The following is a 19757-nucleotide window of genomic DNA, read 5'->3' as shown; positions in this document are numbered from 1 at the left end:
TATATATACATACACACACACACACACACATATATATATATATATATATATATATATATATATATATATATATACATACACACACACAAACACACAGTATATATATATATATATATATATATATATATATATATATATATATATATATATATACCGTGCCTGTCAATACAGAGCAGCAAACCAGGAAAATTCAAAAGATTTTATGCACATTTCGCTTAATTTCTAACTTAATTTAGTTGAACATTTCTAAATGACTTATAATTCTAAATTATTATAATGATAGATTTACCATTTCTAAACATATGGTTTGGTTTGAGAACCAGTGTTAACATGCTGGCAAAAAGTATGCTATACATTATTTAAGGGGGGGAAATGGATTAAGTTTGCTTCTTGGAATAAATAAGACAAATATGTATTTTTTTATAAGAAACTTAAAAAAATATAATTCTTAGATAATTATGCTTACAGTTATCATTAAATGATCTAATTTTGGGCTGCTATGTAAGTATCATTTCTTCTAGCTAGCTAAAAGTGATCTCATGTGTTCTCAGATTACTAGTTAGTACTGGAGTCAAGTTTATTTGAATCCTGCATTTGATGTTAGACACTCATGATTTCAAAATGTACATGCATACTCTACATATTTGATGTATATTGAGTTCCATCCATCCATTTTCCATGCTGTTTTTTATCCTACACGGAGTTTGGGGAGCCCGGAGCCCATCCCAGGGAACTAGGGGCACAAGGCAGGTGACACCCTGGACACCCATACACTATGGACAATTTTGAAATGCCAATCAGCCTACAATGCATGTCTTTGGTCTCAGGGAGGAAACAGAAGTGCCTGGAAGAAACCCCTGAAGCAAAGGGGAAAACATGCATGCTCCGCGCACACAGGGTAGAGGTGAGATTCGAAACCCCAACCCCAGAGGTGAGAGACAAATGAGCTAACCAGTAAGCCACCATGCCCCAACGGGCTGGGTGAAAAAATCAACCCAAATGCTACTGTAGGTCCTAACCCAACCTCTCTGTCAAGTTCCATTTAGGGCAAATTGCACGGTGATATCCCAAAATATAAATGCTAACAAAAGATTTGTGGATTATTTTGTCAGTAATGTCAACAAAACAGATTTTTAGAGACCTCCTACCTTGGTACTGAGCACTGAAGCCCCTCAGCTTGTGGTTGCCATCAGTGGTAAAATGGATACGTAGCCAGTTCTTACTGCTAATAATAGGTGAGGGGAGATTAGGACCCGTGAACCTGCAACACAAAACCAAAAGATATTATTTAGAAAGCAGAACAACAACAAAAAATTATAATGAACCCTTCAGTCATGAGAAATAATGGCACTAACTCTGATAATGTGAAATGTGAAAATAGTATGAAATAATCGATTCCAATGAATGCATAAACTCCAGTAAAGCCAGCTTTATACCAGTGAACAGGTTTTAGGGATGACAAGAATTAGTTCTTATTATTAAGACAAAGCTGTTCACATAATTGTGAGCTGGGTTTCACATTGGGACCCATTGAGGCATTGCAAAGAATGCTAAGCACATAAGTTGAAGAAAAATCTGAATCTTCCTGACAGAGTGACAGAGACTGAGCCTCATCGAGTGTACCAAATGTCAGATTTGGCTCAACGGGCCCTTTGATGAGAACGAGTGAGAAAGCAGACTAGAGAGGGCATTGGCAGGGGAAAGAAGGCTATAGAGCGGTAACACTGTGGCTTGTCTCTGAGCTTTGTCTGCGATTGTTTCTGCTGATGGTGTGGGTTCCAAATCAGTCTCTCAGCCCTGACTTTTTCTCATTAGCCAGTATTGTGACTCCACCAACACTGACGATGACAGTAATGAGAGGGGTCTTTGAATCACAGACACAAAGACAGACTTTACCAGCCCAGAAGTGCTGCCATACTCAATCAGAATCAGAATCACTGATGATAGGGATGAAGAGATATGTCTTTTAAAATTCTGATGGAACCTTGGCCTAATTAAGTGCAGATGGATATCAGAGTACTTCGGAATAGGATTCAGTGACATTGTTATCTGTCATCGCAAGCTTTCACTGAGTGACATGAAATGATAATGTCTTATATATACAGTCTGTCATAAAAAGGTGCAGTGCATAGAGTTGATAACAGTTGGATTTTGTAGTACAGTAACCAGAATGCATGAAAACATCATAAAAGCAGTTACAGACAACAAAATGTAAAGGAACATACATACATTTATTTATTTCCAGTAAGCCCTATATCCTGGTCAAGACTGTGGTGGATCTGGAGCCTATCCAAGGAACACTGAATGTTAGCCAGAAATACACCCAGGAGGGTGTACACACCATGCACACACACATTCAAACCAAGGGACTATTTAGAGTCACCAATCCACCTACAGTACCAACATGTTTTTGGAAGGGTTTAGGAAACCAGAGAGCCCACAGTATGAAATATGATATATGAATATGAAAGGAATAAAGCGAAAAAAGACAATGGGCCAGGTTGTTACTCATGGCCCAAAATTTCCTTACATTTTTTTTCGATGGCTTTGACGGGACACTCACACGGCTGTTATGAAGGACTGCTGTTTAGATAGAGCCTGCGGCACATGAGTGCAATGATGGTGAACAAAATGTTCCCTGGACATTAACACAATCATGGTGTCAAGATGGGATGCTCACACAACAGGAAACCACAGAGTATCCTTTCAACACACATTAGCAAAATTTGGCTTATTAAATAAAACACACCCCATGCTCTTATGGGAAATGAGCTGCAAAGCTTCTTCAGAGAGTAAAACAGGGATAGACACATTCTCTCCAACATTCACATTTGAAGTATGTTGGCTGGAAAGGAAGACATTCTTTGTGACTATGGCCCCAGTGCTGGTCGTGTGAGTGATGCATTGTGAGCATAAGTGATGCCATACATCTGGGGCTAAAGTCTGTCTCCATGGCAATTCACTTGACAGACAGATTTACAACTTCAGCCATTGACATGACAATCACACTCTGAGAGTTCTCATGGCTGTCTCACAGGTTAAGGTTCAACTTTCCACAGATTGTCCCCATCTCAGTTTTCTTGCACTCTCTGAAGCACTGGAAAAATCGTTCATACAATAACTGGCAGGCATGGAGATGGTGAGAACAAGATTAATCCCTTCTACAAAATCAATCACCCACAGGTCCGCCTTTACTGAAATTAGTTTTCTTCTTCAAATCCAACCATTATTTATTTATTTAATGTGCTACCCTGTCCTCTCCTTTGAGGACTGCTAAAATAATGGAAGTGGCATTGAGTTCTGACAACATGTCACATGATATTAGTCATGATTTACAATGCCAGCCAGTGAACAGATAAAGTGAATTTTGGTTCAGATTGTTTTATTACTTTATAATCAGACCATATCAGATGGTGCACATCCAATGCAGGACAGCAAAGGAATTGTTACATGTAAGTGTTGCTATCTTTTTTCTTAAAATCAGTTGTGTGATATTTCATATTATTACTTGTAATTCTTTGGTTTGAAAGATCTCTCTCTCTCTCTCTCTCTCTCTCTCTCTCTCTCTCTCTCTCTCTCACACACACACAGACACACACACACACACACACACACACTCTTCATACATATTAGAACACGCTAGTCCCATGTTTCTAGATTGAACAGAAATTGAGTTACAAAAAAAATCTGGGTTACGGTGATATAACTGTCATATAAGATGACATACTATGTTATACAAATGATCAATACTTGGAATTACAGTCTATTTGTAGTCTAAAGGACTGTCAACTGGTGGATTGTGGTACAGTTGCAGACCCAGCAAAGTATTCCAGTGGACCAAAGCGAACACTCAAAAAATACTATAGCAGTGCAGATTAACTAGACAGCTTCTATAATGACAAAAATTGCATTTTTTAAAGACAAATGGTCAGAGAACTATATGTTCAATGCCCACTTCAGTCCCTGTTCAGTCAGTGGTGTTAGTCAGACATGGTGACATGACGTGAATAACCACTTCAAACTTATGTCTTATTTGTAGCCATGAACTAATAATTAATTGTTAGGCATGAAAAGGTAATTGTTATCATCTTTCAGTCATGCCATTTGCCTATCCAAAAGTTTGTAGGCAGTGGATTTTATTTAACTAGACCTTCAGAAATGTTTGTGGAATACCCCTGATCTATGTACATACATCTACTGATATTGCACACTCATTAAAAAAACCTACAGTATATGAAGAGTTTCCACTAACCCACCAAAAGGTGTACCATGAAAGGAATAAGCTGAAGACACCAGAATGGGTTCTAGGTTTTTCATTTTAAGAGCACAAATAACATAAAAGGTCACTTCACTTAGAAACCTAAAACACATTTATCTGTGTGCTCCTCTAGATAAAATGATTTAAAGAATCAGTCCATCCTCCTAATGTCCATGTCACGATACACTTATTGAGATGTCTATTTGCGTTAAAAAGCAATTTAAGCCCAAATCACTCCCTGTTATTACGTAGTGATTATTCTAGGGAACAGTCTCTGGATCTGATAAGTTACACAAGAGAAGGAATATCGAAAATGTCATTACAGATTAGAGTGCTCATAAATATGCTATTAGAAAATGGCGTGAAAAGTGTTGTCACCCCTACACCTCCCCTTCCATTCACTTCACTTTCTTCCTTCCTAAAAGAAATTATTTGCACTCAACAAAGAGTCCTGAAAGTCAAAGAGGGGCCTACATGGTTTGATGAAGCACTCTTTAAGGGCATTATTGCAAGTTCAATACCCTCCCTTCACCCTCGTCCTCAGTATTAGATTTTGCTCGGACAAGCCTCAGGAGTGCCGCTGTAAATGAGTTCTTGATCCCAGTCCAATGAACTTCCTAGATTAATCGAAAAATATCTCTGGCATTAGAGAGAAATACGCAAGGGCACACTCATCTATACGCACTACATCCAAGCGCTTCAAGTACGTGCAACCTATTAGTACTTTGTCCAAATAAACAACATTGCAAAGATTAATTGCTTGAAATTGGCAGAGACAAACAAGTAAGCACTTATGCCAGCTATAGACACTTCGACAAAAAAAAAACAACCTTTTATCTATTTTGCTTAACTAACCATGAAACAAGTTAATGGTGGCAACAGACCCCTTTCATTCTTGTTAAAAAAATGCAACAAGACCATGATTGTAGATTAAGGAGCTATAATGAAAGGCTTAGTAATTCCTATGCGACCCCTGTATATTTATCACTTGTGTATGCATAATTATAGGCATTGGTGCTAAAAGTCGCCATGTGGATACGTGTCTTTCAAACAGAACCTAGCTTAACTGTGGCTACTTAGGCAGATCAGTTGGCCTGTTGCTTTGAATTTGATGGAGGCCCTAAGGCAAAGCACAAAGGTCATGATGATTTTAAAACAACAAAGTTCCAGTGTTTAAATGACTGAATCTTTGAGCAATGCAACAGCCTGCTCTTACTCTCTGAAGTGACAGAACAAATCAGGCTTACTGGGCAATGAGTTCAGTTCTGGGAATTAGAACTGAGGAGAGAAGAGCAGAGGCACTGGCAAAAGCTTTGACCTTCACGTTCACATCGCTCAACAACCATTAAACTCACTTAGAGCTTCCTATAACTGGTGAGGCAGCTTTGAGCTAAGCGCTATGCGACTTATGGCTTTGAAAAAGTTTTATGACTTTGCAAACATTTAAAACTGTGTCGAGTGTGCAGGAAGGATGTACTCGCTATAACAAGAAGGGAAGAAATCCACCCTGATTAATAAACTGTCTGTTTCGTGACATGCCACACTGCAGGTGTATGGAGCGGCTTGCATTAGAGCATGGCCAAAGCTCAAGAGCCGTCTGAGAATTCGGTTTGGTGAGAAACTGATTTCCATCGAGCCGCCATCCATAATTCATGAGCTGCCCTTTGGCTTTGCAACAATCACTTGTTAAATCTTATGGAGGTATTTTTTCCCTTCTTGTGAAAAATTGACCCTGAAAAAATTCAAATAAATAGAAAGTCATTGGGAAGAAAAATTAATGAATTGATTCATTTACTTACAAACTTACTTATTTAATCAATCAATGCATTCATTCTTTTGTTCGTTTGTGTGTTCATTAATTCATTTGTTCGTTCATTCATTCATTTCCTTTAAAGATCTTTTCCTCTATTCTGGGTCATGTCAATATCCATGCCTTCCCTCCAAGAATAGGCCTTGCAAATAAGAAATAATAACAAATCCACAAAAGGGATTTTATAAGTGAGAAGTGTTTTATAAGAAAAGAGACATGCATTCACCTATGTGGAGAGGAATATTGGTGTCTACTTCAATAATAATAGCTGAACACTTCAAAAGAGCTCTGTACAATCTCTTTCATCTACCTTTCTTTACATATTCTCTATCAGTGATTATAGCACTCTATATGCTCAGCCCTTACTTCCATTTCAGGGCCTTTTACTTTGAAATGTGTTCACCCATGTATGCATGCCAATATATAACAGTTTGTGCTGATGGAATGAAATTAATTAATTGAGATTATTTTTCACCCAAAGTTGACAAAAAGAATGATGATGTAAGAAAGTGGTGCTATAAAATGAATGGGGCTCTAATCGATTAGCTGTAAAATTTAAAAGGCTAATGAATAATGGATAAATTCAAGTTAAAAAAGAAGACACAGTTGCATAACTAACCACATGGTTTCACTGCTACTTTTTTTTTCTTGTTGCAGAACATTTGAGAGACAATTACAAGAAAGAGATACTGGTTGGTGCCTGCTGGGGAAGGTATCTGATTAAACTTCTGGCATAAGTGATTATAGTACGCACAGATGCTATATAACTGTAGTGTGCTAAAATGCCCCCTGGGTAGCAAGAGAGCAAACAACAACCCAGACACATCATCACACAAAGACCTGATAAACCAGCACACCAGATGATCTTAGATATTAACATGGATAAATCTTTTAAAACAAGAAAAAGGAAAAAGAACAAGTGAGAAAGCAATGAAAAAACAATGATTCTCTCTCTCTCTGTCTCTCTTTTATTTTCTCTTGCTATCTCTTTAATAACCATGGCACCTTTCTTTACCCTTCTTCACCCCACCTGTGTTAGCCGAAGATGAAAACTAAATGACTGAATACATAACAAGCATTTCTTTATCACACCAACCATTATGGTCCATTACATTGGATTTATAGTTAATGGGGGAAAAACAAATTAGTTTCCAAGGTCACTTGGATATGGTAATTGAGCCTCCCAAACGGATCCATAAAATATGTCCATTAAAAAGATCTATTGCTATTCAACGCCACAGAACAGAATCATGGTTAGGTTTTAGGTTGATGTGGAAGGTGAGGGTCTTGTATATATGTGTTTGTATTAGTGTGGGAGGGATGCGAGCAAGGAAAAGATATAAAGAAAGAACTTACTATTCATAATCTGAACGTCAAAATCATTAGGAATTGCTACTACTATGATTGATTTGCTGTACACAATCAGAAAGAGGGGCTCTGGACAAAATTACTAAAATTAGTTATCATTGTTGTATAGTCTTCTTCATTACCGCCCCCCTCCTGGACTGGAAGGAGCAGTCGTGAGCAGTTGTGCACAGTCATACGTCACCAAACTAATTTGCATAATCTTCATGGTACTTTAGACCGTGATGGAAATGCAGACAACTAAGGACTGGAGGAACCAAATGGCCCATTGAAAAAAAGTTCCCGGGACTAATTGTTCTGAGTAATTTTGGTGGAAAAGTGGCTTACTGTAGGCTTATTATAGTAACCACCACTCTTCTGGCAAGGATTTCCACTAGATTTTGGAACATGGCTTTATGGATTTGCACATTCACCCACAAGAGCTGACAGTGGTGCACTGGTGTCGTTTGAGGAGGCCTGGGGCAGAGTCAGTGTTCCAGTTCATCTCAAAGGTATTCAGTGGGATTCAGATCAGGACTCTGTGCAGACCATTCAAGTTTTTCCACTCCAACTTTTGTAAACGATGTCTTTATAGACCTCGCTTTGTGCTCAGGGACACTGTCATGCTTGGAAAGGTTTTGGCTTAACCCCTTGGTTCCAGTGAAGGGAATTCTTAAAGCTACAGCATACAAAGCCATTCTAGACAATTCTGTATTTCCAACTTTGTGGCACACAGGTGGTGGAAGGTTACAAATCGATATCTCTTTCTGTTCTCTCTCTCACTCTGTATTTTATTCTGTTGCATGCTGGGAGTTGGGTAAAAGGGGTGTGGGTTGAGAGTGCTGGTGAGAGTTGGCTAGCTGTGAGTGGTGTATACTGGTTGGAGTTTTACTTTGATGAAGTTTGGCAGTCATGGTGCATATTAGATCTAGGATAATGGCTAGACCTGGCTGTCTTCTGTTGCTCAGTGGATCTGAGGAATTCGTTACGACTTTCCTACACTCACCTTCAGCCATCCGTTGGAGGAGCAGAATGAGGATTGGAGATGCTGCTTATCCTTTACCACTGCAGGTCTAGATGTTTTCAAGTTGGCTGGACAGAAAGTATTTTGGTGGGAGAGTTTGTTGGTAATGACGCTTCCCCTAGGCTGCTGGTAGTCCCTTTACAAGCATTAAATAGATAAACACATATGCAGCTAGTGTTTGGGGGAAAAGTAAGTTGTCCTTTCTGTTTGGGGATTGAATCGCTGTTTCACCTTTTTGTTCAGTGCACATGCATGAAAAGCCTACTCTCACTGGTTCCCATCTTCAGGTGATTTTCCCCCCTTTCAATCAGTCAATTTTGGGCCGAAGTATTCAGCAAGGTGAAAACATGTTCTAGTCCTGCTAAACTTTTTATGTGGTTGTAACCAGTGTTGGGTAAGTTACTCCAGAAAAGTAATTAATTACTAATTACTAGTTACTTTTTACAACTGTAATCAGATTACTTAAGTAATTACTGTCTAAAAATAATCACAAACTAATTAATTAATTCATACATTAAATTGCCATTGAAATAAGTTCTTTAAAAAATTTTTTTGCTGTTGGTGAATTCGCCTCAAGTTTAACATGGCAATGTTGCCATGACAAGTGGTTTAATAAATTACTGGTGCTACTCAGAGAGGTGAATACGTTTCCCCCCGGGACTTAACTTACATTTTACAGTGATGTTCGTGTCTGAAATGTGTCATAAATTTGAAGTAATGGGAATATTTCCACTCAGCCAATCGTTGCTTCTGCCATCCTTTCAAAAGAACGCAGCATGTGCTCTCTCAAAGCGCCTAGTCGTGTTAGATTCGTCATCAAATTTAAAGGGAGCGCAATCAACGAACTTCGATTTTAGTTGTAAATAATTATTTGTTTATTTATTATTATTATTATTATTATTATTATTATTATTTTACTTTTTTATTATTTAAAATAATTTAAATAAATAAAATTCTATATGTAACAAAAGTATTACATTTTATTAAAAAAGTGACTAATTAAATTGCTGAAAAAGAAAAAGTAATTCCTTACATTACTTTGTAGCTCGTTATACCCAACACCCCATCCACATGCAGAAGCATTTATGTACAGGGCCAAAACAAAATCCAAAATCAGGGTTGCAGTGGTAGCAAGGGTCAAACACAATGATTCATGATTTTTCCAAATCGGATGGCAAATACAAAAAGCAAACAATAGTTAAGGCAATGTCAAAAGTCAAAACACACTACTGGCAATCAGAGTAAACACTGCTCAGAACTTACAGAAATGCTGGGATTGACAAGCAAAATTAAACATTTGGAAAAAGTGGTAGAACCAGATGTCAAGGCAGAGAGCAGTGGATGTGGTAGTAGCTGCATGTGGTAATTTGGTGAAATCCTAACTGTAGAGTTAATAATGAAAATGGTGACTCACTATTCATTCATCTTCAGTAAAAGCTTTATCCTGGTCAGAGTTGCAGTGGATTCAATAGTAACACTGGGACAAGCCGGGTGAATTCACTATAGATGGGATGCCAGTCCACTGGTGGCTTATTTGTCATTTTCCACTTTTCCTTTCACAATATACTGTATGATGTAATGGTTTAAGTTTTTTTGCTTCCCCCAATATTCATTTCAATACCCTATAAAGTGGGCAAACTGTCTGTCTGTGTCTCTCTCTCTCTCTCTCTCTCTCTCTTTCACTCTCATTTGTCAGTTAAATGGTTATTAGTGGGTACTGTGCTGCAATGGCTAGATGCCCAGCATGACTCAGTTTGGCAAGGCTAGTCAGAACTCCATGCAGCACCTTACTACTCCATGCAGACTACTCTAACAGCTGTTCCGCATACAATTTTTATGTACTTATTCTCAACATAATCATCTATATTTACCAATTTCTGCAAGGGTCTTCTTTTATCACACAGCAGTAGCACCATTTTGAGAAGCACTGGGCATGTATTCAGAAGCATTTCTAAGTGTGTTAAAGGGTCAGAAGGGGAGTTAGCAGCCAGTTAAATTTTCCTGGCTCAGATAGAGAAGATACAGTTATAATATACCACAATGCAGTTGAATTTGATCAAAGCTAGTTTTTCATTTCTGTTCAGATACATTTACAACATCCAACACCACAACCAACGATATTTGTTCAATGGCTTCCAATGGTGGGACTATCTGAAATGGTATCTTCAACAAGCACATACAGTACCTTCCACTAATATTGACACCCTTGGTAAATATGAGTAAAGAAGGCTGTGAAAAATTGTCTTTAGTGTTCAACCTTTTGATCTTTTGTAAAAAAAAAAAAAAGAAATCACAAAAATACAGTTAATAACAAAAAGCTGTTATCTTGGCAAAGGGAGGCAGCACAAAGCATTGACTAAAAGGTGCCAATAAATGTTGCACACCTATATTTAACTTTTTTTTAAAAAAAAAAAACCTGTGTTTTGTTTGCTATTGTTTGATATCCATCAAAGCAGTGTATTTTTGTGAATTTATTTAACAAAATATCAAAGGGTTAAACAATAAAGACAATTTTTCACAGTGTTCTGTGCTCATATTTACCAAGGGTGCCAATATTATGGGAGGGCACTGCACGAATGTGATGGTTAGGTGTCCACATACCTTTGGTCATATAGTGTATGTGCCCTGGTGCCCTCATATTTACTTCCAGATACTCAAACCATTCATAATTTAAATGTTTACAGCGTGTGTTTTTTAAACACTTTTCACTCTGAAAGCCTGTTTTCAAAGAATGACAAGTGTACCTTAAAAGCCTAAATGTAGCCTGTTGCAATGCACAATTGGTCTGTGAGTGGAAAGTAAGTACCTTAGGAACACCACTGACCAGATGTTTTTAGATGGTACATTCTCAGCACAGTTGTGATACTGACATGGTCCTGACTAGAACAAGTGTATTAGTCAGCATTGATGAGTTTAAAAAAAAAATAAATCTGTGTTCACTTGCTGTACACTTTATTAGACACACAATGAGTAGGTTAACTCTTAGAGACTCTAGCCCATTTTTCCATGCACAATTTGTGTTACTTGTCCACTACCTTTTATTAGTGTCATTTTCACAAAACTGTGGGCTGTTGCACAAGATACAATTAGACCAAATGGCACATAGGTTTCATTCAGTAAATTACTAGCAACTAGGTGTGTTTGAGTTGATGTGTTTTTTTTTGTTTGTTTGGTTTGTTTGTTTTTTTTATGTTGAAACAAGCTCAGTATTTGAAAAGTTATACCAGAGTTCAAATTTAAGTGGATTTGTTATTAGTAGAATTACATGAAATGTATACTATTTAACTAATATTAATGTTTCAGCTAATGTGAATAAATGCATATGATGCTTGAATAGTTTATGCTTTTTATTACCTTAAAGAGATGTTCAGATAACACACACACACACACACACACAATGTTTAACTATGTCAAACTATGTTCCTAACATCATTCTGAGTTAAGTAAGGAAACTCCTGAGTCATTATTTTGAAGTTGATATCAAGGGGCATTAGTAGGGCATTCAGTGCCGCCTGTGTGCTAAGCAAATCTTAGCTAGCATGTTAGGGATATAGTCCCCTTCACTCCCAATTAGTAGAAGTGCCTGGATTGGGGAAAATCACCTTAGAGTTATGGCACACTTTATTTGGAGTGTATGGTTGATTAATATACTTGTAGAGAATGCATTGCAGATATGCTTCTGCAAATAATGTGACCCTAACAGGAGTCCTTGATAAATGTTAATAATGTTAAAGCAACAATGAGCAAAAGAAGCACACCAAATCAGTAACATGCCCTCACTTTCAGGGACACTGGAGATGGGGGAATAGTGGAACAAACTACCCAGGTGGTTTGTGTTTGTGTTTTGGGGAGCTCTGAAAATGCAGGCTGGAATGGTGTTATTTGGTGTCATAAATAAACTGATATTTGTAGAAAAAAATAGGCTGAAAGACTGAACTTTCCATCCATCTAATATATTGGAAGTTCGCTAGGGGCTTATCTCCTTTCTCAAATCATTTTGTCTGCCTCACACATAGACTCATTATTTTAGCAAAGATCCATTATTTAAATATGGTTAACAGTTTTCTTTCAGAATACAGTTGAGCTGATAGCGCTAAGGGTTTAATATTCATGTCAACCCAGTCTCTTAGGAAAATGTTCACATACAAATTATGTGCAATGAATATCAATGTTCTGTCACAAGCACCTGATGGATATTAACATATCAAACCTTCACAAGACTGCTGAAAAATAAGGTAAATGTATTAATTACATATACAATTTTACTGAAATATCATAGTGGAAATGGGAGTATGGTTACCAAGTAACGGTGGTACAAAATGTAAAAGTGAAAGATGCATTTGAGTTTTATTAGTAAGTGTGCATATTAATATAGTTAATAAAGCAGTTATTTGGTAACATTGTTAGATTATCACAAAACAATAACAATAACAATTAAACAAGTATTCATATTGGTAAAAGGGCCCCATGCAGTTAGAGAAACAGCAGTTATTAAGGAAAAAAACTGGTAATATGCACAGTATAATTTAAGAACAATAAATATAAGTATGAAATATATGAGAACAATAGATGTATTTTATTGGACAGAAGCAATCACTGTTTGTCTATAATCACACTGATAATCAGCTTCATAAGTACACACTATGCTGCTGCTCACAATGCACAATACGCCGCTACTATAGCCAATCCCATAGCAGTTTAATAAACCAGTTGATCACAATAAAAGTTCACCCGGAATGGACCACACCTCAAACCAGCCTTCAAGTAATGAATACTGTAGCTAAATAAGTATTCTGGAATGCTTAGTGAATCACATAGTTGCTCAGCTGATTAAAGAATCCTTGTCCACTATCTTACATTCATACCTTTGTTTCCCTTTCCATTTGAGCCCCCTGTAGTTTAATCAAAGTGAATAATATGTTTTTTTAACAGTGTGTCAGTGAAACCCTGTGGCAAAGCATTTGACAACGTCTCAGTCCAAGGCCAACAACTCACAGCCATCTTGAGATGAAGTGAAGGAATGGAAATCAAATTGTGTGAGATGAGAAAAATTTAATGTTCAGGCATTATGTAAGAGGTCGGGGCTTACTTTGCGAATATGTAACTGAATTCCTTACATTTTACAGATCAGCACCTGCTCTGGATTGCTCTTTCTAATCCTGAGATTATACTTTTTCCTTTTTTTTTTTCTTTTTTTTTTTCATTTTTAAACTGATTACCACATAAAGTCCAGTAGTGTCTGAGTATATCAAACATTTGATTGTTTTATTCACTTATTAATTAGTCTAGTACAGGGGTGGCAAACTTTTGTTTGAACCTCATGTTTAAAATCATGAAATTTTAAGTATTCAAAAAAATAAATAATTTTAAAATCAATAAAAATACATTTCAAACTATGCAGAATCCTCATTTGGATATTTCTTAACAACAACAACAACAACAACAACAACAACAACAACAAAACGTGTGAGCTACACATGAGCTGGTTCACGTGATGAATATGAGCAAAAAACATTTTTATCTGAATGGGAGAAATTGTATTTTTTTGTTGAACGAAATGGGAAACCCTTCTGCTTGTTATGCCAGACTTCACTGTCGCATTTTAAGGCTTCAAAAATCGAAGCCTCACTTCATGCTAATGTCGGCAAGGAATTTCCCAAAGGCACTGAACTTCGCAAGCACAAGGTAAACGCATTGAAACATCAGTCTGAGAAGCAGACTCAGTTTTAAAAAAAAGAAATTACCAAGCATTCTGCAACCTACAGCAAAAAAAGTCTACAGATTACATTCCTCATTGACCCTTTCACTGCATAACCAGACGGTTTGAAAGCCCCTTTACTGGCAGATGAAGCAGCATCTCAGTTGGAGATGATTAAACTTTCTGAGGATGACAGTCTTAAATGTGTTCTGAGGGAAAGAATTTTGGAAAATTGTGTAAATGGAGAGATATCCCAATGTCAAACAGGCTGCACTCAAAATACTCTCAATATTTAGGTCAACTTACGTCTGTGAATCAGTTTTTCTACACTCGAACACATGAAATCAAAGCATCGCTCTGTTCTTACTGACACACATGTGAAAGAGTTGCTTTGAGCAGCCACAACTGAATACAAGACAGACCTGAAAAGGATTGTGGAAACCAAAGCCTGCCAAGTGTCCCACTGAGTCGAGTAATAGGAGGTAGGCTGATACAAAACTTCATATCCATGAAAACTACTAAGTATATGTAAAGCCTGTAAGTTATTGTGAGATACTGTTGCGCACGTGTTATGTGGCTCTTTGCAGTGAAATGTTGTTGTTGGGTTTTTTTTTTTGGCTCCTCATAGTGAACTGGTTTGACACCCCTGGTATAGTAGTAGCAGTTTAGTAGTGTACCGTGGTCAGCAACTGAAATTTGACTGAATCCTCTCAACATCCAATAAGTCCACAAAAAGTAAAACAAACAAACAAATAAATAATGGAAGCATTTTTTAAATTAAAAAGAAAGGTTCCCAAGAGGTGCACCAGAAAAGTGTTCTCCATCTCCATGCCACAACCATCCATGGTTGGGAGTTGAAAAGAACAAAATTGGATATGTTCTCATCTGAGAAGGGTGGCATACACTTTCTCCCCTGTCAATCACAGCAACATAGCCGTTCACGAAGGTCTTTTGCCTCATGCATGTGGAAGGGGACAGACAGTGCTTTTCTCTGAGTGTGTTAAGCTGCCCTGTGATGCAGCATGAGAAGCAGTTTGAAAACGTGTGTCTGGCTGACTTCACAAGTCTTAGAGGTAGCACGTGATAGCCTTTACTCTCCTGGATTGGCAGCTGTGGGTGGGAATTGGCCAAGACTAAATTAGGGAGAAAATTGTGTGTGTGTGTGTGTGTGTGTGTGTGTGTGTGTGTGGGTGGGTGTGTGTGTGTGTGTGTGGATGTTGCTCTATATGTGTTTTGCTCTGGCCATCTCCATGCAATCCCATGAGTTTGGTTTCAATTCAGCAACAAATCAAAACTTGGTAGTGTGTGATCCCCAGTCATTTGATTGTGAATCTCAGTCATTTATTGTGTGATCCCCAGATATATGGTGTGTGTTCAGTCCTCATAGAAATCTGTGAAACCCTTTCCTACTATTCATAGTCTAACCTTTTTTCCATGACAAAGTTTGAACCCCCTTAACAGATGGATCCCCCTTGGCAGAGCCATGTCAACACATTCCTGCTTGTGGTTCTCCCTGGGAGTGCCGGACAGATCACTGGGACAGGATGGTCCGGCCCAGGACTGGCCCCATCACCTATTATAAGCCTGTTTGTGGCCTGGAGATGGCCGGCAAGACCTTAGTTTCCACTGCAGCTCTCAGTAGTGGTTGGAACAACTTGCAAATTCCTCCCCAAGCAGATCTTCTGATGTCACCCTCAGCCAGGACACCTGTGTTTGTGGATCTGGCATCTTGGGCTCAACTGAGGACTAAAAACAAGCAGTCCAGGAAACAATCCTCAGCCCCCAGCACACAGCCTTTGTATACCTTTAGCTGGAAGCTGTTCTGAGTATACTGTTTATTTTATCATTAGAGCTGGCACATTACCAGATTCTCAAGATCCTGACTTTTCTTCAACGACTGCTAGACAGATGGTAACAAGTGTCCATCTATGTTAAAAGTACATGTGGCAGCCATTACAGTGCATCATGGAATCTCTCTGGGATCTTAAAGGCTTATTAGAACATTTCTAAAAGGGGCAAGGTGAAATAGGTATATCTGAAAAGCACCTTTTTGCTAACAATCACTTTGAATAAAAAAAAAAAAAAGGTAGAGCTACATGCTCTGGCTGTCTCTGGGTGACCTTGTGGTTTAAATAAGTGATTTTTCCAAAGGTCATATAACCCAACTTTGTGAATCGTTCAATTAACCTTAGAGATTTCAATGAAGGTGAGCCTACAGAGCATTCCTTGCTCTGTCCAGTACATGCTCTTCAGTGTTATTTAAACCAGATGGTAGACATTTGAGCCTCAGATTAACAATTGTCAGCCACTGAGGAAAGTCAGCAGAGGCTCTTTTGTCTATGTAAACACAGCTACATGTGGTGGCGGTTGTTATCCCTATGGCCTACTGGTGGGCTGGATACCCAGCCACTACTTTGACATGCCACCCTACATCTCCTCCTCATGAGTGTTATTTACTGGTGTTGTGAGCCACTCAGTTTCTTCCACTCTAACCTTGGCAAACCATGTCTTCATTGGCCTTGTTTTGTAAACAGGGGCATTGCCATGCTTAAACATGTTTGGGTGTGGTTCTTTAGTTCCAGTAAAGGGAAATTTTAATGCTACAGCTACATACAAAGAAATCCTACAAAACTGCTTCAAACTTTGGGGTAACAGTTTGGGGAAAACCCACATATGGTTGTGATGGTCAGTTGTCCACAAACTTTAGCATAGCATATAGAGAGTAGAATAGTAGCACAGAATAGTGGTTGGACTTCAAACAAGTTTTAATAATAACAAATCAATAGTTACAAATGATTACAATTATAGCAAGAGACATGGTTACTGAGTGCACTTATTCTACATTAAAACAAAAAAATTCATAAAATGGGGGATCTGAATACATTGACTGACAACATAAGAGCACATGCACCAATAGTACAACTGCCACAGAATAAAGTATAATGACTTATGAATTTATTATAGTATAATTTCATAGACTCATTCCAACCAATAACCTCAAGCAGTTTAGGGACTGTGTATGTGAAGTTGTTTTATTTTTATGTGTGTAGAAATGTCAGACACTCAGGAGGACTAGGATGGAAGGATATTTCTCGAAACAATTACAAGAATCATCAGGAAATAAAGCGCACTCTGACTTTTATATGCCATGCTGTGAAATCACGCTGATACAGCTGTAATCTCACTGCTGAAGAAATATGAGCTCTCCTTGATTTATGCTCCTCTTTCCCTGTCTCCTTGACCATCCCTGACACTGTATCTATTCTCCAGAGTTTAGACGTGATGATGGAGGAAGAAGTGTTTGCCTGCACAGGGTCATTTCCTCTGAGTCATTACCGGAGTCTTTTGCATGGTAAAGTGGCCATTGACACTGTTGTTCTTGCTGTTTCAGCTTCAGATGCTGGGTTTTGATGTATCCTTTCTTTGTGCTATTTCAGAAGCCCACAGTAAGGCTGTTTCTTCTGGGACTTGGCATGGGTATGTGTTTACACTCTGAGCTAACCCAGCTCAGCACTCAGTGGATGAGAAGAACTCCAGCAACAGGAGAGCAAATTCAGATCACAAACCACAGGAAACATGCAGATTCCACCTGCATTCCTGTTTGTAGCCCTTCGGCCTCGGCTCCTACTGGGTGAAGATAAGTTGTTTGTTTACTTGTGAGCGAGCACAGAGGGGAGCCAGACAGTTGAAGAAAACTCACAAACACAACTCTGCCTCTCACAAAAGCCCTGGCTCACCAGAATACTGACAATTATAGCATGTGCATCATAATTTTCCTACTTAGCGCACATTTCATATTTGGGGTGAGTGATTCCGCTCTGTCACCTCCCTGTGACGTGCTTCTGTAATTAAGATGGATTCGGAATGACATGCTAGATTGAGGGGATCTCTCACAGAGCAACCTGCTGAGGAACAGCTGGGCCTGGTAGCATGAGCATTTAATGTTCCTGAAGCTTTCAGATCCTTGGCTGTGATGATAAACAGCAAGGACATGATGCAAATGTCACATAAAAAGGGTGGGTGGAAAGACATTAACCTGCTGTTTACAGAGTTTAGCCCATGCTAACATGCTATCAAAGTCCTGCAAATGTCTTCTTACAAATAGGGATCTGCAGTTAAAAGAGGATTCTCTGCATGATAGAACGCACCATCACTTTGTCAATATACACAGCATTTAGAGTGATCTTTTCCAACTATCACACTATTTGCACCCACTCATGAAATAAAACTAGGCTATAATGAGGTGTCTTTTTATATTTCATGTCCCATCAATAACAAAAAATCGCATCACAAACAAATAAAATATTCCATCAAATAGACTACGCTTCACTTTCAGAGCCATAAAGCATGCTCTATTCTTTGAACTGAGTCAAGAACTAAGAAACAAATAATCTGGGATACTCAGAACCTCATTAAATAGTGCATAAGGCTTTATACAATGTGTGATTGCACTAAATATGTCATGTACCACAAGCTTTGTGTTAGCATCAATTCCATATATGAGCAAAGAGAAACACAGCTCAGCTTATCACAATACACAAGGTCATATTGTTTTTTCTGGGTTAGTCTTTTAGCACATTTTATATAGAAATTCATGTATAGAAAATCATTATATAGAAATACAAATTAAATTGTAATTTCAGCAATTTTATGATTGATCATTTCATTCCTTTTCCCCTTCCTCATTCAGTTTTTCATACATTTATATTTTAGGAATCTCTTTATCTCTTACTATGAGGAACAGGAACAAGAGCTGAGTTGAACCGACATACATATTAAAACTATCAATCACACAGAATATAGCAACTGCATGAACCCAAAGTGAGAAAGACGGAATAAATATCTGTGTGTGTGTAAACACCTACGGAGAGAGAAGAAGAGGGAAGGGAAATAAAATGAAGGAGTCAACTATGGCTGTGTGCAGAATACCACTTGGTTACGGTAAAGACTGTGATGCAGTTAGTAATGGTATGATATAGTAACTATTATAAGTAGTTTAGAGCAGTAACACACTATATATGGATTGTGGAATTTGTTTACAATAATCTTATGTATCTGCTTTTTCATGGTCTGGGTTGCAGTGGATGTGGAGCCTATCCCAGAAATACTAGGTGTGAGGTGGAAATACAAACTGGATGGGATGCGAATCAGTTGCAGTACACCATACAGTATACACATACTGTACATTCACACACTCATTCACACCTAAGGGCAATTTAGTCTAGCCATTCTGCCTACCTGCTTGTTTTTGGGAGGTTGGAATAAATCAGAGAGCCCAAGGACAGTAAGGACAGTAACTCAAGCTCTGTATCAAACTGCATGCAATGGTACCTGCTGTGCCATTTCCAATAATCATGTATGTGTAATCAGAGTCAGAAAACCTTTGAAAATGCATGTAATCAGATGACAATTACTTTTTATAGATACTTTTTATACTTGTTTATTCAATATCACTGACAGCATCAGTTGTTTTCTGTTTGCTTGTTCAGGTGCACAAGATCATTGCAGAGATTGTATGTAGTGCTATCAGTAGTGGCAGAAGGTCATACATCAGTGTCATCAAAGATGATGAAAAGAAGATAGCAGCACAATCTAAAGTACCTTCAACACATGATGGTGGACC

At 38.1% G+C, this 19757-nt stretch overlaps 1 protein-coding gene across 1 annotated transcript in view; it reads right to left on the bottom strand.

The window, feature by feature from the left end:
• The window catches only part of csmd2 (CUB and Sushi multiple domains 2), a 363835-nt gene that overhangs the window by 172305 nt on the left and 171773 nt on the right, over positions 1 to 19757 (bottom strand). The window contains exon 6 of the mRNA XM_017453975.3: positions 1149 to 1261. Coding sequence (XP_017309464.2) covers positions 1149 to 1261 — 113 coding nt within the window. The remainder of the gene's footprint in view (positions 1 to 1148; positions 1262 to 19757) is intronic.

Source organism: Ictalurus punctatus, chromosome 24 (assembly GCF_001660625.3).
Source record: "Ictalurus punctatus breed USDA103 chromosome 24, Coco_2.0, whole genome shotgun sequence".
In the NCBI taxonomy this organism is placed as follows: Eukaryota; Metazoa; Chordata; class Actinopteri; order Siluriformes; family Ictaluridae; genus Ictalurus; species Ictalurus punctatus.
This window is presented reverse-complemented; position numbering and strand designations above follow the sequence as displayed.